General features: G+C 44.6%; 1 protein-coding gene across 1 annotated transcript in view; it reads left to right on the forward strand.

Annotated features, from left to right (window-relative positions):
- Positions 1 to 18,844, forward strand: part of SHISA3 (shisa family member 3) — a 33,532-nt gene extending 14,688 nt beyond the window's left edge. The window contains exon 2 of the mRNA XM_068268210.1: positions 16,676 to 18,844. Within this exon, the coding sequence (XP_068124311.1) occupies positions 16,676 to 17,115 (440 nt within the window). The 3' untranslated portion in view covers positions 17,116 to 18,844. The remainder of the gene's footprint in view (positions 1 to 16,675) is intronic.
- Positions 18,845 to 26,395: the final 7,551 nt, after the last annotated feature.

Raw genomic sequence — 26,395 nt, forward strand, 5'->3', positions numbered from 1 at the left:
GTAGAGACATACCCTAAAGACTGGCAGCTGTAATTGCAGCAAAAGGTGGTTCTACAAAGTATTGACTCAGGGGGCTGACTAATTACGCACACCCCACTTTGCAGTTATTGATTTGTAAAAAATGTTTGTAATAATGTATGATTTTCGTTCCACTTCTCATGTGTACACCACTTTGTATTGGTCTTTCACGTGGAATTCCAATAAAATTGATTCATGTTTGTGGCAGTAATGTGACAAAATGTGGAAAACTTCAAGGGGGCCGAATACTTTTGCAAGCCACTGTATATATGTATATATATATATATATATATATATATATATATATATATATATATATATATATATATATATATATATACTCACATATATATCTGGAACATCATACCTCAGAAAGAATTTATGACAAACTCTATATCTGCATTTAAAGAGGGCTTGGATGCTTTCCTTGCATCGAAGGGCATCCATGGCTATAATTTTTAGGTAATTCCCGGAGGAATTGATCCAGGGATTTATCTGACTGCCTTCTGGAGGCGGGAAGGAATTTTTCCCTTTTAAGGGTAATTGGCCCAGGCCTTGTAAGGTTTTTTTGCCTTCTCCTGGATCAACTGGGATATGTGCAGGTTCAGGATGGTGTTTTATTTTTTATTTATTATTATTTTAGTTATTTATTTATTTTTCTGGTTGGACTTGATGGAAGAATGTCTTTTTTCAACCTAACTAACTAACTAACTAACTAACTAACTAACTAACTAACTATATATTTCTTTTTTTATCATTAAGGTGTGGAACATAGCTAAAATGTCAAAACTGCTGCTCCCTGCAGCTCCTGTGGGCTGCACTGGCCCTCTTTCACTGAAATGAGGGATTCATTCTCTCATCGAGCGTGCAGGGAGGCAGTTGAGTGTCAAAGGGCATGGCCAGAGAGAGAGAGCTGCCCAAGGCAGCTCTGGAAACGCTGCAGGAATGCCCCTGGCAGGCGTTTTGAACAAGGAATCCCTCTCCCTGTGTTTACCTTGAGAAAGCGACAAACACTGTTGGTAATCTCGGGGGCTATAGCGTGGCGGTGGGGAGTGAGGGGGGCAGAGAGCGGCAGTGTGGGGACACAGAGGCATGTCATGAGGCAGAGAACATGCCTCTGTGTCCCATCTGCCCACCTCGGGTTCTCTTTAAATGATACCCGAGGTGACATGTGACATGATGAGATAAACTTGTGTATGTACATTGCCTAGCAAACAAATAACTATGCTGTTCCTTTTTTTTCTTTCTCTGCCTGAAAGAGTTAAACATCAGGTATGTAAGTGGCAGTTCGTGTCTTAGTCAGAACTGGGTCAGACTACAGTGTTCCCCTCACTGATAAGAAATTACAACTATAAAACACTTTCCTAGCAGAAAATGGCTTCTGGGAGCAGGGATGAGATAAAAATGGTCAATAGTTCATAGATTTTAGCTTTAGCATACTTCAATGAATGTGTCATTGAGCAAAAACAATAAAACAGTAAAAACTTAAAAATTAGATTTAAATATAAATTAAAACTGTGCAATATCTTAAAAAGTCATTGTTAAGAGAAGGAGGATAGATACAATTGTTTATTTCATTAGTTTATTTTTACCTTGGGTGTCCTTTAACCTCCCTGGCGGTAAGCCCGAGCTGAGCTCGGGCTATGCCGCGCAGGGGGAGATCTCAGCCCCTGGTGGGGCGATTTAGATGCTGTAAAGTGCTGTGCGCGCAGCCAGCACTTTGCTAGCCGCGCGCACAGCTTGATCGCCGCCGCTCTGCGGCGATCGGCCACACGCAGCGGCTGAAGAGGGCCCCCCCCCCGCCAGAGCCCTGCGCTGCCCGGATCAATGAGTTCCGGGCAGCGCTATGGGCTGGATCGGGCGTCCATGACGTCATCCCGATCGTCGCCATGGCGACAGGAGAAGCCAAACAGGGGAACGCGTTATATACGCGTTCCCCTGTTTGCTATAGATGCCGGCGACGATCGGACTAGAGGGCCACATGCGCCCTCTAGTGGTGTTTCATGTAGCTACCACTCTGGTAGCTTTACATGAAACAAAAAAAAAAATTAAAAAAAAAAAAAGGATTTTTTCAATTTGGAAAAAAAAATTAACAGCCAGGGAGGTTAAGCTGATCACCTCTTTTATAAATATGGAGATATGAAAAAATTATCCCTTTTCTGGGTCATTCTCATAATCTAAGTTCCGGGGTTTAGCAACTCACTTCATCAAATATCACAGGACATCCCTAGAGGTCTTGTGAAGTCCATGCCTTACAGGGTGTAACATTAGGCAGGGGATTTCAATGTTTTGGCTGATCACTGTATATGTGCATTAGAAAACACAATGATCAAGTTACTAAGAAATACGATATTTAAGCTATCTTGAAGGCAGGGTTTGCAATTTTCTCATTCAAACAAATGTATTACTAGTACTCTTTTTTCCTCCATTCTCCTTTGTGGTGTGTGAGCATTACATCACTATAGGAACAAAGCGTTAGGCCTATTTCACTGGGATGTTTTGCTTGGACGGAAACACATTGGTCTTGTACTCTTTATAGGATCCAGGCAGCCTGACAATTGCAACTTCATCTAAGGGATATGCAGCAAGGAAAGTTCATTGTAAGAAACCTTCACATAGTATGAATGTTTCACTTTGAAAAAAAAGTGTAGCTTGTAGATGGTCCTGGTGGGTGGAGATGCCCAAATATGAAATCAATACAATATGTATATAAGGAGAGGTGGTAGTAGACTTGCCTCTCCTGTTGATTTATAGCCAATACAGCTCAATGTATCTTCATAAAATGTATTGCACAGAAATAGGGGTTAGACAATGCGTTTCATGGGTATAACCCGCTTCCTCATGTAATAAGAACCACAATAAAAGTTCTCTAGGCTGAGGTTATAGAGACTCGAGTGCCTTAGAAAGGAGGACTTACAGAGGCGCTTGGATCAGTGTGTTAAAGGGACTCCGAGCTCACGAAAAAAAGAAAAGTTGTACTCACCAGGTGCTTTCTCCAGCCCAGTGCTGGTCGGGAGGTCCCACGCCGGCGTCCTGGCTCCTCTCCTTCTCCCCGCTCCGGTATAGCTGACAGGCCGCAGCCCGGGCGACACTCGGTGGAGTGTCGGGCTGCAGCTTCCGCGTATGACGCGGATTACGTCACACGCCGGCCGCCTCGCGTCATCACGGCGGCCAGCGTGAAAGTACTGCGCATGCGCGCTTTAACCTTTAAGCTGCTTTGGAGAAAAATATATTTTTCTTCCCTCTGAATTCTGATGCTGCAATTGATGTTAGGGAATTACACTACACCTTTGATCAAATATCTATAGAATGAGATTTCAACCTGAGCTGAAAATTGTACCCAATTTTTTTTGTCACTAAGCAGTGGGGATGATCAACGAGATGCAAATTTTTCTGAAATTATGCAGATATTTATGAAAATGTATGCATGTTTAAATTGATCGGTCCATTTTCAAGCTGCATATATTTGCATACAAATTTGCATACATTTGCATCAACTCGGAACAATTTGCATATCCGCGATCATGCCTATTAAGCAGCTCCGATTGACTAACTGTCACAATCTCCAGCCATGCAAGATTGGTGACAAAATTATTGGTCACCAGTCTACATTTTATCCTGTTTGGCTCATCTGATGAGAGGAAGACAAACATGGAAGGGCATTGCGTGTTTGTTGTAATTTTTGCTTACACCCTATTCGGCACCATTGATCATACCTTGTTTCTATCAGTTGGAAGTTCCCACAGCTTTCAGCTGATATATATATATATATATATATATATATATATATATATATATATATATATATATATATATATGTGTTTGTGTGTGTGTATATATATATATATATATATATATATATATATATATATATATATATATATATATATGTATATATATATATATAGTGGGTTGCAAAAGTATTCAGCCCCCTTGAAGTTTTCCACATTTTGTCACATTACTGCCACAAACATGCATCAATTTTATTGGAATTCCACATGAAAGACCAATACGAAGTAGTGTACACGTGAGAAGTGGATTGAATATCATACATCATTCCAAACATTTTTTACAAATAAATAACTGCAAAGTGGGGTGTGCGTAATTATTCAGCCCCCCTGAGTCAATACTTTGTAGAACCACCTTCTGCTGCAATTACTCTTTCACATTAGGGCAGATTTTCTGCGTTTCAACGCAAAGGGTAAGTTTGCGTTACCCAAGGTGAAATGAAAGTCCATAGACTTTCATTTTAGCTTTCACATATAACGCAGCCTTTTTGTGCGTTGCGTTACACTGCACCCAGGCGCAGTTTTTCGGCCGACGCTAGCTTTATGCGTTACAATGTTAGTCAAAAAACGCACACTATGCGCGTTTTTAATCCATTAAAGAAAAAAGAATTACCTGCGTTTTCCTATGTGCTGTAACGCATTGAAAACGGATTAAAAACGCACACTCACTGCAGTGCAACGCATATCAAAACGCAGTAAAAGGCATACAACAAAACGTATGCTTTGAGCATTCTCCAACGCAAGCTCTGATGTGAAAGAGCCCTTAGGTATGTCTCTACCAGCTTTGCACATCTAAAGACTGAAATCCTTGCCCTTTCTTCCTTGCAAAACAGCTCCAGCTCAGTCAGATTAGATGGACAGTGTTTGTGAACAGCAGTTTTCAGATCTTGCCACCGATTCTCGATTGGATTTAGATCTGGACTTTGAAAGGGCCATTCTAACACATAGGTATGTTTTGTTTTAAACCATTCCATTGTTGCCCTGGCTTTATGTTTAGGGTCATTGTCCTGCTGGAAGGTGAACATCCGCCCCAGTCTCAAGTCTTTTGCAGTCTCCAAGAGGTTTTCTTCCAAGTTTGCCCTGTATTTGGCTCTATCCATCTTCCCATCAACTCTGACCAGCTTCCCTGTCCCTGCTGAAGAGATGCACCCCCCGAGCATGATGCTGCCACCACCATATTTGACAGTGGGGATGGTGTGTTCTGAGTGATGTGCAGTGTTAGTTTTCTGCCACACATAGCGTTTTGCATTTTGGCCAAAAAGTTCCATTTTGGTCTCATCTGACCAGAGCACCTTCTTCCACATGGTTGCTGTGTCTCCCACATGGCTTGTGGCAAACTGCAAACAGGACTTTTTATGCTTTTTGTTAACAATGCCTTTCTTCTTGCCACTCTTCCATAAAGGCCAACTTTGTACAGTGCATGACTAATAGTTGTCCTATGGACAGAGTCTTCCACCTGAGCTGTAGATCTCTGCAGCTCATCCATAGTCACCATGGGCCTCTTGACTGCATTTCTGATCAGCGCTCTACTTGTTCGGCCTGTGAGTTTAGGTGGATGGCCTTGTCTTGGTAGGTTTACAGTTGTGCCATTCTCTTTCCATTTCTGAATGATCGCTTGAACAGTGCTCCGTGGGATGTTCAAGGCTTTGGAAATCTTTTTGTAGCCTAAGCCTGCTTTAAATTTCTCAATAACTTGATCCTTGACCTGTCTGGTGTGTTCTTTGGACTTCACGGTGTTGTTGCTCCCAATATTCTCTTAGACAACCTCTGAGGCCCTCACAGAGCAGCTGTATTTGTACTGACATTAGATTACACGCAGATGCACTCTATTTAGTCATTAGCACTTATCAGGCAATGTCTATAGGCAACTGACTGCACTCAGATCAAAGGGGGCCGAATAATTATGCACATCCCACTTTGCAGTTATTTATTTGTAAAAATGTTTGGAATCATGTATGATTTTTGTTCCACTTCTCATGTGTACGCCACTTTGTGTTGGTCTTTCATGTGGAATTCCAATAAAATTGATTCATGTTTGTGGCAGTAATATGACAAAATGTGGAAAACTTCAAGGGGGCTGAATACTTTTGCAAGCCACTATATATATATATATATGTATTGCAAGACGCTCGGAGCAGTTCAGGATTTATTTTTATCAATCAGCGATACAAGGTGTTCATTCAGAAGTTAACTTGGTTACAGCAAATCAGGAAATAGGAAAATGAATGCATAGCTTGAAGTTGCAGCAAAGTGATGGAAGCTAGCGTTGCAATCATAGGTAAGCACAAATAAGCTGAGCTAACCTATGGAAGCATCAGAAAACATAAGCAAATTAAGCTTAACGCGGCTACCTATAAAACTATGGATACATCTTATATACAGAAAACTACACAGCTTAACAAGTGTTAGTCACATCCCACTTCAGGTGGGCTGTGGGTGGATGATGGGTGTCAATCACATTATGAGCTCTCTGTTGGCTTCTATGACCGATGTCCCATCAACTGCGCATGACAAGAACCTGAAGCCGCATCTACACGCGTAGATGCGGCCGCGATGTTCCTTATCAATCGAGCCGCTGATGCGGCTTGATTGATAAGATCCGACAGGACGAATCTTCTCACCAGCGATTCCCTGCTCGCTCCCCGCGAGAGGACAATGGCAGGGAATCGAGCGGAAGATAAGCGGCGCCGGCGGGAAAGAGCGGGGAATCGAATCCGGCGCACATGCGGAGAGCGGGGACGCGGAAGAGGCGATCCGGCGGCTAATCGAGCCGCCGGATCGCCGCCTCATCTACACCTATAGATGAGGCTTAACTGGGAGATCTGGTGACCTGTTCCCTGCTGTGCCTTTTGCATGCTGTGAACAGGGCCGGAGCTACAATAGGAAAAAATAGGCAGCTGCCCCAGGGCCCCAGAGCCTATAGGGGCCCCCAAGATGTCCCTCCCCATTTTAGCTGTTGCTCCCCAGGGACTCTGCAAAGTCTGTTAAGTTGGGAGGTGATTGGGGGAGGGTCAGCAGCCAGTTCAGGGGCCCAGGGGGAAAGTTTGGCTGCAACATAGGGCCTCTAATGACGCTTTTTGGTCGGGGGGTGTCTGTTGGGGGGGCCCCCAGGCTAATTTTGCCCTAGGGCCCCATTGTTACTTGAACCGGCCCTGGCTGTGAAAGTCCTGTGATGTGTTCTGGTGCCTCCCGGACTGAACAACTTATACAATACAATACAATAACATTTCTATAGCGCTTTTCTCCCATAGGACTCAAAGCGCTTAGGCTCTCTCAGATTCAGTAATTAGATTATACCTTGATTATGCCTTGTTAGATTGTACCTAGCTGACCTTCCTTCTACCAAGCCAGATGTTTCACTACAATCTATGTCTTTAAGAGAGAACTATGTATATAGTCCTTTTGCTGAAACATTCGTTCTAAATGAATGAGTATTTCATATCGCAAGATTCGCGTGTGTATGTGTGTGTGTGTGTGTGTATGTGTGTGTGTGTGTGTGTGTGTGTGTGTGTGTGTGTGTGTGTGTGTACGTGTGTGTGTGTACGTGTGTACGTGTGTGTGTGTGTGTGTGTGTACGTGTGTGTGTGTGTGTGTGTGTGGGTGTGTGTGTGTGTGGGTGTGTGTGTGTGTAGGTGTGTGTGTGTGTGGGTGTGTGTGTGTGTAGGTGTGTACGTGTGTGGGTGTGTGTGTGTGTACGTGTGTGTGTGTGTGTGTGTGTGTGTGTGTGTGTGTACGTGTGGGTGTGTGTGTACGTGTGTACGTGTGTGTGTGTGTGTGTGTGTACGTGTGTACGTGTGTGTGTACGTGTGTGTGTGTAGTGTGTGTGTGTAGTGTGTGTGTGTATATGTGTGTGTGTGCGTGTGTGCGTGTGTGCGTGTGTGTGTGTGTACGTGTGTGTGTGTGTGTGTGTGTGTAGAAAGAGTATTGTGTGTGTGTGTGTAGAAAGAGTATTGTGTGTGTGTGTGTGTGTGTGTGTGTGTGTGTGTGTGTGTGTGTGTGTGTGTGTGTGTGTGTGTGTGTGTGTGTGTGTGTGTGTGTGTGTGTGTGTGTGTGTGTGTGTGTGTGTGTGTGTGTGTGTGTGTGTGTGTGTGTGTGTGTGTGTGTGTGTGTGTGTGTGTGTGTGTGTGTGTGTAAAGAGTATATATGCTAACCAACATTTTAAAAATGGCAGTTCTAACATGACAGAAGCCATACACCACATACACATAGGGAGGTAAGATCAGGGAACACACTTCCTGCACTTATAAAAGGTTTAAAAAATAACAATTGATAAAGCCAAGAGGCCACAAAAAATGTATAATGATCACTCCTGAGTGGGGGTAGTGGGGAGAGATTTTATGGGGCGTAGAAGTTCAAGACAGGAGAGAGTTGGTAATGAGATTGAATTGATTGAGTTGCATTACCGACCATTGGTGGTTGCATTATAAGGTTTTAGGATGCAAAGCAAGAATAATAACAGTGAAAAGTAAGAACATGTTAGGAAAAGGTGGAGAAAAGAGAACAATGGTAGAAAAATGTTAAGAAAGTTTCAAGTAAGGGATCTACTACCAGGTTTTATATTGCAGTAATTGAAATAAGTTCATTTAGGAACTGACCCCTTGAGTCCATTGTAGATGGTCCGAGAGGTAGAAAGGGGTAGTACAGAAATATTTCAGCAATCAAGAGCAAATAGACAGCTATTTCTCACTGTCAGCTGAAGTGTATAAGGCAGTCCACCAGGTTGCAGAGTGCAGCTTTAAATCCGGATTGTCAGCCATAAAATCAAATTCCATTTACCCCCTGCTCTGTGTTTATTATGCATTCTACATCCTGACCCTGCATTCTGCATTGCAAGCACTCCTATATAATCATAAATGTTTCTGCTATAGTAAATCTTATCTCAGTCAGCCTGGTTCTGTCTGGTACATTGCCGGGGAGAAGGAAGCTCATCTCCTCTCACACATTCCTGCTCCTCACTGATTGGCTGAGGATATTCGGCATGACTGGGCTGACAGCAGAGCAGGGAACGGAGGCTCGGACTGTAGGATGGTCGCAGGAATCAGGCGAGGTAAGACAGGCTGCTTGCTGAATTTTTTTTAAACGATATGTGCACAGAGGGGGACAGATGAAGGATCACTGCAGTTGGCTACTGCATCGATCGTTCATGCATGGGAGGGGGGACTAATTGGCTATAAGGGAACATGTTGCCTTTCACCTATTAGTACTGCAGCTGTCAGTGCCAGAGGGTGTGCTCTGAAGCACGACTCATCGTGCACAGCTGGGCTGCAAGTTGAAATCATATATCTATGTCCTCGTGGCTTCAGTGAAGTCACAGAGGACGTAGATATACTGTAGCAGTGGAATAAGTGGTTAATATCACATAAGGTGTTAGACGTAACATGTCTCTAATTTAGATTTTACATATCAGAACTGAGTCAGTATTATATCTAACAAGATCAAAGTAATTTCGTATTACATCATATTTTGTATGTCATCTGCATTACTTCTGAAATCCCAAGATACTCATTTGCCCCAAATTTTAGTGAAATTACAAGGGCATCCTCTTTTTTATATGTCAATTTATATTTACCACTTTAGGGACAGCTGTCTGTGGCCCCGTAAGAACCAGAGACTATAAAAACGAGCAGTGATCACTCTGATTGGCTCACATTAATCACGGGGTCAGGAGCCAGTGAAATTGAGATATCAAGCTCTCGGGCTGCAACGTTGCAATATCAGCGGAAACGCACAAACGGGGAAGTTGAAATCTACGCCCTGGCAGGAATAAGTGGCCACAAACAGGTCGTAGATTTCAAGTACAGCTGCCCAGAAGAGATTAAGGAAGACCTTTATCTATTGGGCAGCACGGTGGTGTAGTGGTTAGCGCACTCGCCTTGCAGAGCTGGGTCCCCGGTTCGAATCCCAGCCAGGGCACTATCTGCATGGAGTTTGTATGTTCTCCCCATGTCTGTGTGTGTTTCCTCCAGGCACTCCGGTTTCCTCTCACATCCCAAAAACATACAGATAAGTTAATTGGCTTCCCCCTGAATTGGCCCTAGACTACGATGCATACACTACATGATACATACATAGACATAGGACTATGGTAGGGACTAACTTGTGAGCCCCTCTGAGGGACAGTTAGTGACAAGACAATATACTATGTACAGCACTGCGTAATATGTTGGCTCTATATAAATACTTAAATAAATAAACAGTACTATCCAATCTTGTAAACTGGGAGAAGATTCAAGTTGTTTCCACTTGATGGTAAAAGATTTTGCAACAAACTGTATTTAGTATTTTGAATTGTCAGTTTAAATCCCAGGATCCAAGTTACATACTTCTTTATTGCAAAAACAAAAGCATGGCGTATTTTGGGCACAAGATATTACCAGGGAACGATATGAGTGGAGCATCAAAAACTGGATATGTTTATTGGTAACATGTTTCTAATGAAAAGAAATAGATCTAAAAATGTTGAATTTGTTTAGTACTATGCTCACTAAATATAAAAGAATGTTAAAAAATACATATTTTCTTTACATTATGTTCACACATCTGTTGCTTATCAAAAGAGAAGAGTGAGTAGCAAACGAGATGCCTATGTTTGTTGTATCTATGACTAAAGACCTGTGTGTCTGAAACGCATCAGTTTCAAGCCTGTCATGCCTGTGTGTTGGATGTACCCATAAAGCAATCTGGATTTTGTCTTCATACAATGTGCTGTGGGCATGTTTCTCTTTCTGTGTGTCGTGTACTTGTACACAGCATTAGGAATGTTTTAAATATTTGTGCATAGCTAGACCTGAGTGAAGCTGACCACACCCACTTCACCAAGACTTAAAAGAATTGGAATCTATGATGAAAGTCGAGGAGGAAGTACAATCTTCGCCAAAAGAAGTGCTCCTTCTAACTCCTGAATGGGATCTAAAAGCAGAACACTCTTATAAATTCCAGGGTCAGGGTACTTGAAATGCAACTGAGACTTTCAAGTAAAAATGTCTACATGCAAAAATCTAAATTAATTTCCTTCAAGGAAGGCCCCCATAGATCCCCACTTATTTTTTTGTGTATGTCTAGCCCCATTGTCCCCTGGTGCAGTAGTTAAGCCTGTGACAGGCTTCTCCATCCAGCAACATCCATCTGCCCAAGCAGGGTCGGACTGGGACACCAAGGGCCCACCAAGGAAGTTTCAGCCTGGGGCCCACCCCCCTCTCCTCCTCCCTCCCCCCCCCCCCCCCCCCCCATTTTGGGCTCACATACACATGTACTCTAGAAATTTTGCATGACTTTATGGTAGGGAATAGATTGTGAGCAATTCTGAGGACAGTCTCCAATAGGAATATGTCTAAATGCGGCGCCGCAACAAAACTAAATGGGTGTCACCATGCACTGGAACATCGGCGTGGTCATGATGAGTCATGGGCAGACTTAAAAAAAAATACAAAACACAAAATAAGTAGCGGCGTTATTCACAGAGATTAGGTCTGACCAGATACATTTTAGATAAAATATTCAAGTAGTTACATGCCTCATGATAATTCATCAAGTAGTCAAATGGCACCAGATACCCCCACAAAATGCAATCAGGTTGATGGCAGATACCCCCACACAATGCAATCAGGTTGGTGGCAGATACCCCCACACAATGCAATCAGGTTGGCTGCAGATACCCCCACACAATGCAATCAGGTTGGTGGCAGATACCCCCACACAATGCAATCAGGTTGGCTGCAGATACCCCCACAAAATGCAATCAGGTTGGCTGCAGATACCCCCACACAATGCAATCAGGTTGGTGGCAGATACCCCCACAAAATGCAATCAGGTTGATGGCAGATACCACCACACAATGCAATCAGGTTGGTGGCAGATACCCCCACACAATGCAATCAGGTTGACGGCAGATACTCCCACAGAATGCAATCAGGTTGACGGCAGATACCCCCACAAAATGCAATCAGTTTGGCTGCAGATACCCCCACACAATGCAATCAGGTTGGTGGCAGTTACCCCCACACAATGCAATCAGGTTGGCTGCAGATACCCCCACAAAATGCAATCAGGTTGGCTGCAGATACCCCCACAAAATGCAATCAGGTTGGCTGCAGATACCCCCACAAAATGCAATCAGGTTGGTGGCAGATACCCCCACAAAATGCAATCAGGTTGGCTGCAGATACCCCCACAAAATGCAATCAGGTTGGCTGCAGATACCCCCACACAATGCAATCAGGTTGGTGGCAGATACCCCCACAAAATGCAATCAGGTTGGCTGCAGATACCCCCACACAATGCAATCAGGTTGGTGGCAGATACCCCCACAAAATGCAATCAGGTTGATGGCAGATACCCCCACACAATGCAATCAGGTTGGTGGCAGATACCCCCACAAAATGCAATCAGGTTGACGGCAGATACCCCCACACAATGCAATCAGGTTGACGGCAGATACTTCCACAAAATGCAATCAGGTTGATGGCAGATACCCCCACAAAATGCAAACAGGTTGGCTGCAGATACCCCCACACAATGCAAACAGGTTGGCTGCAGATACCCCCACACAATGCAATCAGGTTGGCTGCAGATACCCCCACAAAATGCAATCAGGTTGGCTGCAGATACCCCCACAAAATGCAATCAGGTTGGCTGCAGATACCCCCACACAATGCAATCAGGTTGGCTGCAGATACCCCCACACAATGCAATCAGGTTGGTGGCAGATACCCCCACACAATGCAATCAGGTTGGCTGCAGATACCCCCACACAATGCAATCAGGTTGGCTGCAGATACCCCCACACAATGCAATCAGGTTGGCGGCAGATACCCCCACAAAATGCAATCAGGTTGGCGGCAGATACCCCCACACAATGCAATCAGGTTGGTGGCAGAGATACCCCCACACAATGCAATCAGGTTGGTGGCAGAGATACCCCCACACAATGCAAGCCCCCCCCCCCAGCTTGGAAGGGGGGGCAGAGGGCACAGATCAGCGGGCACAGATCAGCGGGGAAGCCTCTCCCCTTCCCCCTCCTAGGGGCCCCCCCTTCCGCGCACCCCCTTCCTCCAGAAGTGCAGCAAGCGGAGAATAGCTTACCAAGCTTCAGATGATGCTATCTCCGCTCCGCATGCCGCTGCTGCCCTGCTGGTCTCTGTCTCCTGTAGTGACGCTGTCCAATCACGCTCTCGCAGGAAGTACTGCGAGAGCGTGATTGGACAGCATCACTACAGCAGACAGAGACCAGCAGGGCAGCGGCATGCGGACTCGGAGCGGAGCTAGCATCATCTCTGTAGCTATTCTCCGCTCGCTGCTGGCGGAACTTCTGGAGGAGGGGGGTGCGCGGAAGGGGGGGCCCCTAGGTGAGGGAGGGGGGGACGCTTCCCCCCCTCCCCGCCGCTCTGTGCCCAATTCCCCCCCTTTCAAGCTGTGCCCCCCTCCCTCTTAGCTCTGGGGCCCCCAGGAGGAGGGGCAGTCGAGGCCCACCGATGGGACCATCATTGGTTCGGTGGCTCAGTCCGAGCCTGTGCTCAAGTACCTAAAGGGGTGGTTCTGAAAGACCTCTTGGAAAATGGGATTTGTAGCATCTACACCAGTGAGACGGCAGTGCTGGATTACAAGGGACTTGGTGAAGAAAGAGGAGCAGCAGTAGAGGGATCCGTCCTGGGGAGATAAGTAACAATTCTTCAACGCACAGGTGTATTAATGGAGGGAGGGTGGTGGAGTTCTACTTTAGATGGAAGAGGTCAGTTTCTTACATATATTCTTCAGGAACACCTTAGTGATATTTTGGTGGGTTTGCTATGGCTAGTGGTCCCACAGTTGTCTGGCCGGGTACTAAACCTCATTTTGCAGTTCTAGGTACCTTTATAAAGGAAAAGGGTGGGCCTTCAACAAACCTCTGATTGGCTACTTTATGGCAACAAGGGCATGGATTTTCCAGGAATAATTCCCCTCACTACAGTGTTCTCTTCAGACTCTTTTAGCCGGGTGCTCCACCCAGCTAGTTTTGGTGAGCACTCGGCTATTATCGGCTCACCACCTCCTATTCTGTAAGCAGAGTTCCACACAGAAGCACCGGCCCTGCATTCTCTCATCTCGCCCCACCCGGCTATTTTTTTATGCCACCCAGCTTTAAAGACATTCTGGGGAGAACACTGCACAATATCAAACTCTATGAAATGACAGCCAAAAAAACATACCACTTACTACATTAGGGCTTAATAGAATTCAGCAAGAATTGTTGTGAATGGTGCACTTGTGAAATAGGTAGAGACCCCAGATAGTTTCAATTTGACTCTCTAATGCTTCCAGAAATGTTGTTATATTAGGTCTTACTTGGCATAGTGCATAATATTCTTCCCTGAAGATATGCTGAGTAGCTGTGTGTACACGTGAGCTTTCTAGAGGTGCCTCTACTATGCTGCAAGCAGTAGCACAGAGCATACCTCTGTCATGTAGTAAAAGCTCCAGTAGGTTCTCTGTGCTCTCCTCAGCGCTCTGCCTGACTCACATGTCCCATGTACTCACTGCTAGCTGCTAAGCTACCTGAGCCTGTGAACAGGAAGCGAGCACTTTCACACCATAAATAATGAGGCAGCACCGTGTTCCAACATCAACACACTCCAAGACGGGCAGGACGGGAAACACATGTATAAAACATGCTGTGAAATCTGTGACCCACAAGAATCAAATGCTCTGTTCTGTGCAACTCCCCTGCAACATTCCAGTATATTAACCCCAGGTGTGGGGCTTGAAAAGGCTTTCAACAGTCATCGGAACTAAAATGCTTTGTAAAATCCACTTAGATAGGCATCCGAGATCGCAATTTATGAGAACTACAATCTTTTATAAGGTTCACTTATAACATCAGTAAGTTTGACCACAGAACACGGATTCCCAGGACAACTAACGGTTAGCCTTGCAGTGCTAGGGTCGTGGGATTGAGCCTCGCCTTTTGCTTGAAGTTTGTATGTTCTACTATTCCCTTCAGGTCCTCCAGTGTCCTCCCACCACCCCACCAAAATAAATAACCCTTTACTGAGGTAGGGGCATTTGTTTGTGAGAATTCCCAAGCATCAACGGGCTAATTGCCAGTGAAATTACTGCGCACAATGACTGCAAAGCAATTTTACTAGTTTTTTACAAAATTGATGTGGCACATGTTGCACACATTGGCCTTAATTCACTAAGCTTTATCAAACACCTTATAGACCGTTTGATAATTTACCTCAAGGGTAAAATCTAATTTTTACTTCACTAAGGTGTTACATATTTATCGGTTGTTTTATCGATAAAATGTTCAATAAATCTATAACACCTTAGTGAATTCAAAATGAGATTTTACCCATGAGGTAAATTATCAAACGTTCGATAAAGTGTTTGATAAGGCTCCGTGAATTGAGGCGATAGTGGGAAAGGCTGTTCTGTGCTAAATTGAGAAAGCAGAAGAGTGGATGGGCCACTGGTAAGAGGGACACAAGGCAAAGAAGAAAATTTAGGCAACGGAGGCACCACGAAAGTTTGGGTACTGCCATAGGTGCAGATACTAGTATTGACTACAGTGGTAAATGGACCTAAATTTCCAAACAATAGAAAGGAGTAGGTGCACAGGACCAGCTAATGCAGCATCAATGAAGTGCTCAAAGCCCAATAATAGTCCATCAGCATCAACTTGAATGAAAAAAAGCGGCTGGGCACTCCCAATTAAAACACAGATTTATTGAATGCCATTCAAAATCAATCCACAGTACAAACCACAGCAGCATAGGAGAGAGGGTAAAGCATGGATGGAGGTCAAATTTACCACTGCGGTTAGTATTAGTATGGCACCTATGGCCGATGCCCAAACTCCAACTGATTTTTTTTGTGTTTTTTTGCAGCAGGTTTGCACTTAAAGAGAAACTCCAACCAAGAATTGAACTTATCCCAATCAGTAGCTGATACTCCCTTTTACATGAGAAATATATTGCTTTTCACAAACAGACCATCGGGGGGTGCTGTATGACTGATTTTGTGCTGAAACCCCTCCCACAAGAAGCTCTGGGACCGTGGTACTTTTGGCAGTTTGTTACAATGTAACAAGGTTCACAGACAGGAATTAGCTGTTTACAGCTGTCTCTAACAGCCAAAACAGCTAGCAGCAGCTACATAACCTGCCCACAGTAACAATGTCACCATGTAATAAATGTCAGAATGTAAATCGGGGAGAGGAAAGATTTCACTATGAGCAAACACTGACTAAATCAGTAAATCATTTATACATAATTATTGTAAAAATGAAACACTTTTTTATTACATTATTTTCACTGGAGTTCCTTTTTAAGGGTAGGCGTCACTGTGTGGTCTTTTAAAGTTAGGCGTTAGTGTGTGTGTGTGTGTGTGTGTGGGGCGGGGGGGGGGGGGGGGGGGTGGTGGTGGTTAGGTATAGGAGGGTGGGGGGTGGTTAGGGTTAGGCAATAGCAGAAGGAGGGCTCTGTGTGAAAATAAGGTTAGGTTTAGCTATGGTAAAAAAGTCCAACTACAAGAATAGAATATTAATTTACAGATATTTTCCTAGCAGTTTTTTTTGCATGGAGGCAGCCAAGGACCCATGTGTTTGTAGTGCAGACTCTGCTGAGAATCTATTTGCACATGGGGAAATATGACAAGGTAGTACATTACTGTATCAATACCAAGTAGATCTCAATAATTTCCTACTGCCAGTTTATCCAGCATAACTCCATATTATTCGCTGTAACTTGTGGCTGTATGGTATAGTAAATGGTTTCTTGTATGTTCGTTTGACTAGAAGTTGCTTATAGGAAAAGCTAATGAAGTATTCCACCCTTAACAAAACCTTGTTATTTTACTATTCCACTGCTAACATCTTAAATGTTGTTTTTCAGAACCAGTTTATGTACCGTTCCTGATTGTTGGATCCATATTTATTGCATTCATCATTGTGGGATCTTTGGTGGCTGTCTACTGCTGCACGTGTCTGAGACCAAAACAGACCTCTCAACAGCCAATGAGGTTCACCTTGCGGAGTTATCCTCCAGAATCTCTTCCTATGATTCTGACCAGTACTGGATTACGAACTCCATCCAGACAGTCCAGCACCGCCACTAGTTCCACCTCAACTGGGGGATCAGTACGTAGACTCTCCTCCTCAAGGACAGATCCTGGTTGCCTTGTGACCTCACCTCTGCCTCCTCCTCCTTATTCTTCAGCACACTCCATCCACTTGAACCCATCATCTGCATTTCTGGTTTCTACACAGTACTTTTCTTATCCAATCCAGGCAGATGGACACTCAAACAAAACCTGTCCTGATTTCCGGCAGTAATGAGACAATTTTGATTCTTCTTTTTGCTTGAACACATTTGTGACTATGGGCAAGTGTACTGTACAATCTAGCAATGCTGGTAGCTCGTAAAGGCCGGACTTCCTTTATCACAGTGTAAGGACTGTGACACGATTAGCATTCTGTTTTATGCTGAAAACAACTATATAGCTATTGGGAAAGACTCCACAAATGCATTGTCAGTAAAACAACTTTAACAATAAATGAAATAAAAAGAAGAATATGTAATTGTAAAAATCACCCATGAATGTGTAACGGTACTTGGAAAAGAAAAAAGAATTATACTGTATACACACACACTGCCCATCCCCTCAAAAATGACACTAATATTTTATTGGCTTGCCTTCAGCTTTGATTACCATATGCGTTTGCAGTGGTATCGATGAGCTTCTATAAAGTCACATATACTTCCCTCCAGAGTTGCATTGTTTGGCCAAAATCCTGTAGCGGTGATGGGAGAGTCAAACAGCTGCACACATTCTTCTCCAGAACATTTTAAAATTCTCAGTTGGGTCTGGACTCTGTGGTGGCCAGTCCATGTGTGAAAGCGAAGTCTCCTGCTCTCTGAACCACTTTTCCCCATTTGAGCTCAATGGATCTTGTCATTTTGGAATATGCCAGTACCATCTGGGGAGAAGAAATTCACTGATGGAGTCATGATCATTCAATAATTGTCCAGTAAGAACCATTTACTTAAAGGACCACTATCATAAAAAAAATTGTAAAATTTAAAATGCATGTAAACGCATACAAATAAGAAGTAGGTTTCTTCCAGAGTAAAATGAGCTATAAATGACTTCTATCCTATGTTGCTGTCACTTACTGTAGGTAACAGAACTGACAGGTTTTTGACTAGTCCATCTCTTCAGTATTTCATTTATTCCTTAAAAATGCACTCTCTAAAAAAGATCTATACAAAGATGCAGGCCGCCCCATTACCTGTTCGCACACCATTCTGGCAGTTGGACTGTCGTTCTCTAAATGCTTTTAAACATAAAGAAAACTCTGAGAAGCCACCATGAGAAGATGAGCTAGTCCAAAACCTGTGCATTCTGTCAGATTTCTACTATCTACTGTAAGTGACAGCAACATAGAAAAGTCATTCATAGCACATGTTACTCTGGGAAAAGAACTTTTTATTTAAGTATATTCATGTATTTTGAATTGCATAATTTTTTTGTGATAGTGGTGATTTAAAGGACATCTGAGGTGAAAATAAACAATGAGATAAACAACTGGATCTATCCTCTTCCTCCTAAAAATGATTTTTTTTTTAGATATAATGCAGTTTTATTTTATATTTAAATCTAGTTTTTACTGTTTCATTGTCTCTGCTCAATGACACATGCATTGAAGTATGCCAGAGCTCAAATCTATAAATTTTATTGACCCTTTTTATCTCTTTCCTGCTCTCAGAAGCCATTTACTGACAGGAAAGTGTTTTATGGCTGTAATTCCTTACCAGGGAGGGTTACACTATAGTCCGACCCAGACAGAAACTGTCACTTGCATACGTGATGTTTAACTCTTTCAGGCAGAGAAAGAAAAAAAAAGGAAACCAGCATAGTCATTTGTGTGCTTGTAATACATACACATTTCTATCTCATTATGTCATGTCACCTTGGTTGTCCTTTAAGTTTTTTCTGTGTTCAAAGGTTTATTTGACGTTTAACATTAAACATCTTAACATATTACACTGTATATCACTGGGGAGCATCTCAAGATCTTAATAAAACAATATAACAAAACGCCTCATTAGAGTTGCATTTGTGCTTCATACAAATAAACACTGAATACTGGCATTTAATGTGCAACATGTCAGGAGATCAGTCTTCCTCATTTAGAAAAGTCTAAGCTAAATGTTTTTGAGGGGATGGGCAATGTATATGCATACAAATACAAACACAAACAGATATCTTTGTCCTACCTTCTGCAGCTGGTATTTGTTTTAAATGGAGTCCAGATCAAATGCTTGATACCCCAAATGATGAGAATACAAAATCATCTGTGGGGTCTAGCAAGGTCTGGACACCTAGCTCCAATAATTGAACAGTGCTGAGGCAGATATTGGTATTTCAGGAAGTGCAGTATCACATGGCCATTAGAGATGGCCCGAACAGTTCGCGGTGAACCACGAACTATATGCGAGTTCGACCCGCCCCCTATACTACATCATTAGGCTCAACTTTGACCCTCTACATTACAGTCAGCAGACACATGGTAGCCAATCAGGCTACACTCCCTCCTGGAGCCCCCGGGCAGGCAGCGTCGGCCATGTCCCTCACTCGTGTGGCTGCAGTAATTAGAGAAGGGAGAGGAACCTGCTGTAGCCATAGGGAAAGCTTAGTTAGGCTCTTGCTAGGCTTGTTAGCTTGCTCCTTGCTCAGGGGTGCCTCTAGTCATTTTGTCACTCCAGGCGAGAAAACCTGTGGCGCCCCCCCCCCCCCCCCAGGAAAATAATCATAATGCAGCATCGTTTCACCAGAAAATAATCATAATGCGGCAGTGTTTCATCAGAAAATAATAGTAATTATCGTAATTTAGAATCGTAATTCACCAGAAAATAATCGTGATGTGGCAGTGTTTCACCAGAAAATACACTTATTGCAGGAGCAGTTCACCGGAAAATATTCGTAAGGTGGCAGCGTTTCACCAGAAAATACACTTATTGCAGCAGCATTTCACCAGAAATTAATCATAAGGCAGCAGCGTTTCACCAGAAAATAATCGTAATGGGGCAGCGTTGTCAGAAAATAATCGTAATGTGGAAGCGTTTCATCAGAAAATACACGTAATCCGAGCAGAGGGAAAGAGTAGAGAGGGAGAGGCAGCATAAGATGTAAGAGGGGGGTAGAGGAACAGAGAGGGGGAGGGATAGACAGCATAAGATGGAAGAGGGTGCAGAAAAAACAGAGGGGAGAGGGAGAGACAGCATAAGATGGAAGAGAGTGCAGAGGAACAGAGAGGGGTAGAGACAGCACAAGATGGAAGAGGGGGCAGAGGAACAGAGAGGGGAGAGGGAGAGACAGCACAGCACTAAAGCACAGGTTTACAGCTTTACCAGCCTACAGCCTAACCAGCTTTCAAAGAAAACTCTAGTATCAAAAGAGCAGGGCACATTCTAGCAATTATAACAGTACTGGGAGTCTGCACACAGGACAGGAAGTGTTCTTAGCAGCCTGCCTGCATACCTTCTCTTCTGCCTGTGCATGCAGCTTATCATCTCTGGAGTAGTGATGGGTCGTTCGCGAACAAGCCGGCTCTTTACTGCGAACAACAAGAGCTGGTTCTCAGTTTTGAAAGAGCCGATGCCTCAGCCGCCCCACAGAGCTCTGCTTTGCTCTGCAATAAAGGGCGCCGAGGCATGTTGGGAGATGTAGTCCTCCTCTTGCAGCTTCTAGGAGTGTATGGGACGGAGCAGAGCAGTAGCAGGAGGGATTGCCCCAGTCAAAGAAGCAGTCTGGAATTGTCATGGAGACGGGGGCGGGGCTTTTACTCCGATTCTGAGTGGTGTTTAGTGATATTTAATGAAGAGCCGATTCAGAGCCGTAAGAGCCGGCTCTTTAATGGGAGCCGATTCAGAAGAGTCGATTCTCTGAAAAGAGCCGGAATTCCCATCACTACTCTGCAGCAGAAACTTCCCTTCTCCCGGGCTGTGTTGCTGTCTTGTGCGGGGGCGGGGCTCCAACACGGACACATCACATTCTTCTCTCTCTCAGACTGCCTCTGTCCCCTGGCTGTCTCGCTCCAGTGTCTGTGTGCAGCCAGTGACACAGGTGGGGGGTCAGACTGTCGGTGGCATAAGCTGGCTGGCCGCTGGCTCCTGGTTTGACTGGCGTGGGGTGGAGTTAAAGGCTGGGCCACACAGGATAAACACTTTACCTGTGTGGCTACTGAGAAGAAGGGTCACGGCTTTAAAGAAGGAGCCTGGCAGAGAAGAGCAGTATTGATTGCTCTATTGGCTGGGGAGAAGTGGAGGTGGAGGCACTGCTGAGCACATGGTAGCATGCCGAGCACCAGGGACTGAGTCGGGAGGTAATATAATATAATAAAAAAAAAAAAAAAAAAAAAAAAAACATGGTCACAGTAGCAGCGGTGGGGGAATGCACCTCACCACCTCATGGCGCCCCAGGCAACCGCCTATACTTGCCTGGTGGGTGAGACGCACCTGTCCTTGCTGATACTTATTGCTAAAAAGCACCCCTCAACCGCTCTTTTGAGAGCTAATGTTGTTCTTGTGATCTATTTTTTTTTTTTTTGTGTGTGCCCCACTGACACTTGCATATACAGCCCTGTTAGTCAGTCGCAGCTGGCCTTTGGCCCCTTGCTAATTCCTACTGTGGCACTGCCAGGCCCAGCACATTCAGTGCCTACCTTTTCACTGCACATGTGTGACAGACAGCTGCACAATTGTAATACCAATCACTGCATACCTGTTCATGTTTACTGCACCTGCATGACAGAAGCACGCAGTGTTATATGCCACTCACTGCACCTGTTCACGGTACCTGTGTGTGTGACAGCTGCACATTTGTAATACCGATCACTGCATACCTGTTCATGTTTACTGCAACTGCATGACAGAAACTGACCTTAACTGGCAGGAGATCAGAGTCTTCCTCATTTAGAAAAGTCTAAGCTAAATGTTTTTGAGGGGATGGGCAATGTATATGCATACAAATACAAACACAAACAGATATCTTTGTCCTACCTTCTGCAGCTGGTATTTGTTTTAAATGGAGTCCAGATCAAATGCTTGATACCCCAAATGGTGAGAATACAAAATCATCTGTGGGGTCTAGCAAGGTCTGTACACCCAGCTCCAATAATTGAACAGTGCTGAGGCAGATATTGGTATTTCAGGAAGTGCAGTATCACATGGCCATTAGAGATGGCCCGAACAGTTCGCGGTGAACCGCGAACTATATGCAAGTTCGACCCGCCCCCTATACTACATCATTAGGCTCAACTTTCACCCTCTACATCACAGTCAGCAGACACATGGTAGCCAATCAGGCTACACTCCCTCCTGGAGCCCCCGGGCAGGCAGCGTCGGCCATGTCCCTCACTCGTGTGGCTGCAGTAATTAGAGAAGGGAGAGGAACCTGCTGTAGACATAGGGAAAGCTTAGTTAGGCTCTTGCTAGGCTTGTTAGCTTGCTCCTTGCTGATACTTATTGCTAAAAAGTACCCCTCAACCGCTCTTTTGAGAGCTAATGTTGTTCTTGTGATTATTTTTTTGTGTGTGTGTGTGTCCCACTGACACTTGCATATACAGCCCTGTTAGTCAGTCGCAGCTGGCCTTTGGCCCCTTGCTAACTCCTACTGTGCCACTGCCAGGCCAGCACATTCAGTGCCTACCTTTTCACTGCACATTTGTAATACCAATCACTGCATACCTGTTCATGTTTACTGCACCTGCATGACAGAAACTGACCTTAACTGGCAGTGACCTACCTGTCCTTAACTGCAGATGTAGACACTCTGAGCAGCAATGAACCCCTGGACTACTGTGTGCGTAGGCTTGACCTGTGGCCAGAGCTGTCACAATTCGCCATCAAACTTCTGTCTTGCTCTGCCTCAAGCGTCCTGTCAGAAAGGATCTTCAGCGCAGCTGGAGGCATTGTCACTGAGAAGAGAAGTCGCCTAGGTAAAAAAAAAAAAGTGTTCAGTACCTCAACTGTATCAAAATGAAGGAGGCATGGATCCCGGAGGGCTACTGCCCGCCCAAAGACTAAGTCAGTCCCCGCACACAGCATCTCTGCCTGCACGCCGTGTGACTGCCTGCTTCAAGACTAAGTCGGTCCCCAGTCCCCACACAGCATCTCTGCCTGCAGGCCACTTGACTGCCTTCTCCGCCACCACCAACAGGGGCCAGGACTCCAGGCAGATTCCTGAATTTCTAAGGCCGGCCGCTAACAAAACCAATAAAAACATTTTCTGATGTGTGTACATGCCTGCCTAATTTTTAATTTTTCTGGCTGCACTGCAGCTGCAACAACAAAACAAAAGGCATGTACATGTGTCAATTCTCCTTCGTGATCGTTACCTTGCCGCGGTGAAGGGGCTTGCATATCACAATGAAGCAATGACCGCCGGCTATATGAGTGTCTCAGGGGGGGGGCGCACTCTGGCGCACCATGGCCAGAGTGCTATCACCTGCACTCTGGCCATGGTGCGCACCAGTCCAGCATGGCCGTCACTACGCAAACAACTGTTTGCGGTGCGTTACACAGTGAGTTTGGTCTGTCAGTGTGAAGCAGTACACTAATTACACTACCCGATTGATGTATACACATGTAAGATGTTTTAAAGCACTTTAGACCTCCAATTTAGCATGCAATGTGATTTCTGCCCTTAAAACGCTGTGATGCATCAAATCCTGATTTTTCCCCGGGACTTTTGGCATGTATCCCACTTTGCCATGCCCCCCTCCGCCATGCCCTCCTCCAGGTGTTAGACCCCTTGAAACATCTTTTCCATCACTTTTGTGGCCAGCATAAATGTTTGGAATTTTCAAAGTTCATCTCCCTATTGAAGTCTATTGCGGTTCGCAAAGTTCGCGTTCGAGGTTTGCGAACCTAAAATCGGAGGTTCGAGCCATCTCTAATGGCCATTAGTTGGTACTGACTTTCTCTGCCAAACCTCCCCTAAAGTAAAATTGCTAAAGACTTCTTCAAAGTTTTTTTTTTTTTATAAGGTAACAATAGTAAACATCAATTTTACACAGTTATGGCACTGTTACCAAAATATAAGACACAAGGTACAATAATACTTTAAAGCAGGGGTGTCAAACGCAATCATGTAAGTGGCCAAAGTGTAAATGAAGACTTAACAATTATTGAAAAGTCTCAAACTAAGTGGTCTAACTGTTATGACCATTGGAGGCCCGCTTCTACCCCTTCTGCAGAGTAGCGCAGTGGAGCAGTTTCCCTGCTCCAGCACTGCTTCTGGTCTCTTCTGATTGATTATGCACTATGCTTCAAATACATGTCACATGATTGTGAGCTGGAGGTATGGAAGCATAGAGCATACAGCGACTGACAAGCACAGAGACTGGAGAAGGTAAATATCGGTGGTGCTCATCCAATATTTAGGTATCCGAACTACCCAGATAATCCGAACTTTTTCCACTATCCAAACTTTGATTAGCAATTCGGATATTTTTTAAAATCCGAATTGCACTATCCGACAAACTCGGATTTCCCATCTGAAATCAGAAATCCGGGCGGATAGTTAGTTCAGATATCCGAGCAGAAGCCAAAATCACCTTCAATGGCAAAAATCCCTGTGAGAGAGAGAGACCTCCGAAAGGGATTTTGGCCATTTGAAGAGACTTTTGGAAGCATTTTAAGCCATTTTCAGGATATTGGGTTCGGATATCCGAGTTTACTCGGATACCAAAAAGTTCGGATTTGGATATCCGATTCGGATCAATTCGGATTTTTAAAAGGGGTATCCGAGCACCCCTAGCAAATATTACACTGCTCTGCACTGTAGGGAGAGAGCGTGTTGGGTGGAGGTGTGCCACATGAGGTTTGGATCCCAGGAGGGGTCACCATGGAAATTTCACTGTGGGGTCCTGTGGGTTGTTGCTGCACCCAGCTCAAACTGACAAAGTTACAACCAGAAACACCGTCACTGATGTGCTCCTCTGGATAGGAAGTCAGTGTGGTGCTGTTCTTTCACTGCTTACAATGATGCACACTTTTTGCTCTCAAGGGCCGCATAAAATGGCTAGGAGGGCCGCATTCAGCCCACAGGCCTTGTGTTTGACACCGGTGCATTACAGGGTTTTGTTACATGCAGAATAAACTAAAGCCCAGGAACTCAATATGGATTGTGCAACTACAAAATTGATGTTGGTGTCTGAACGTTCATACCCGATAAAGCAAAATACAATTTTTAATAAGAAAAAGAAAATACTATTAATATGTAATGATGCTGTACAAAATATATAAAAATATTGTAATTTAATGTTGTTAAAATTATCTTTCCATTTCGATCTGCAGAAAGCCATAATTGTTAAAGACTAAACTGTAGGCACAAACTGCACTTACTGTAATTTCTTGCTTGGAATCTGTACTCTGTTTGCAGTACAGACAGACTAGGTACTGTATTTTTCCCACCTGACCATAAGACGCACCTAGGTTTAGAAGACCGCAACCACGGAAAAAAATATCCTAAACCTGATGCGTCCGTCCCCCCTTGAACCTCCCTCCATTATGTCCCCATTGTATTGTTTGTGTCCCCCTTGTGCCTTTTTGTCACCCTTTCCTCATGTGTTCCCCCAGCCCCGCTACCTTAGCAGAGTATATTGCGCAATGGAAGCAGCAGTGTGCGTCTCACCTGTTCCGTGAGCACCTGCAGCAATCAGCAACTTTTTCTCTCCCTCACAGGAAGCTGTGTGTGTGTGTGAGAGAGAGAGAGAGAGAGGGAGAGAGAGAGAGGGAGAGGATGTCGCTCGTTACGTTGAGGCAGCTGGAACAGGTAAGACACACACACAGCTGCTTCTGCTGCGCAGTGCACTCTGCAAGCCAAACGGGGCCCGGAAACCCCAGAACAGGGTGTCCCCATTGGTGGGTTTTTGTAAGTTGGGGACTCCCTGTGTTCAGACCGTAATATGCACTGACCCCCCCCCCCCTCCCCCACACACACACTTTTGGGGAGAAAATATGGTATTTTCCCTCCCTGCATGAGTATTCAACTGCATGGGGTAAGAAGTCTTTCCAGTTACTTCCCAATGCCCTACAGCAATGTAGACACTGTTAAAGGATCAACTAAAGCAAGAGGCATATGGATGCTGCCATATTAATTTAATTGCATTCAATACCAGTTAACTGGCTATCCTGCTGATCCTCTGCCTCTAATGCTGGGCTTAGACGGGTCGATCCGGCCGCGGGATCAACCCCAGCCGCGTCCCTGCTCGTCCGCGCGGATCGATTCCCGCTCGTCCCCGCTGGCGGTCCTTATCAGCCGCTCGATTCCCTGCCATTGTCCGCCGGCGGGAATAGAGCAGGCGTGGGTCGAGCGGCTTGATCGGGCCAGCTGAATATTATCAGCTGGCCGGATCAGCTGGTCGATACACGGTACAGAAACGTACCGTGTATCCCCAGGATAATACTTTTAGCCATAGACCCTGAACATGCATATGCAGATCAGGTGATTCTGACAATATTAGCTGCATGCTTGTTTCTGGTGTTATTCAGACACTATTACAGCCAAATAGATTAGCAGGGCTGTCAGGCAACTGGTATTGTTTG

Source organism: Hyperolius riggenbachi, chromosome 1, assembly GCF_040937935.1.
Source record: "Hyperolius riggenbachi isolate aHypRig1 chromosome 1, aHypRig1.pri, whole genome shotgun sequence".
In the NCBI taxonomy this organism is placed as follows: domain Eukaryota; kingdom Metazoa; phylum Chordata; class Amphibia; order Anura; family Hyperoliidae; genus Hyperolius; species Hyperolius riggenbachi.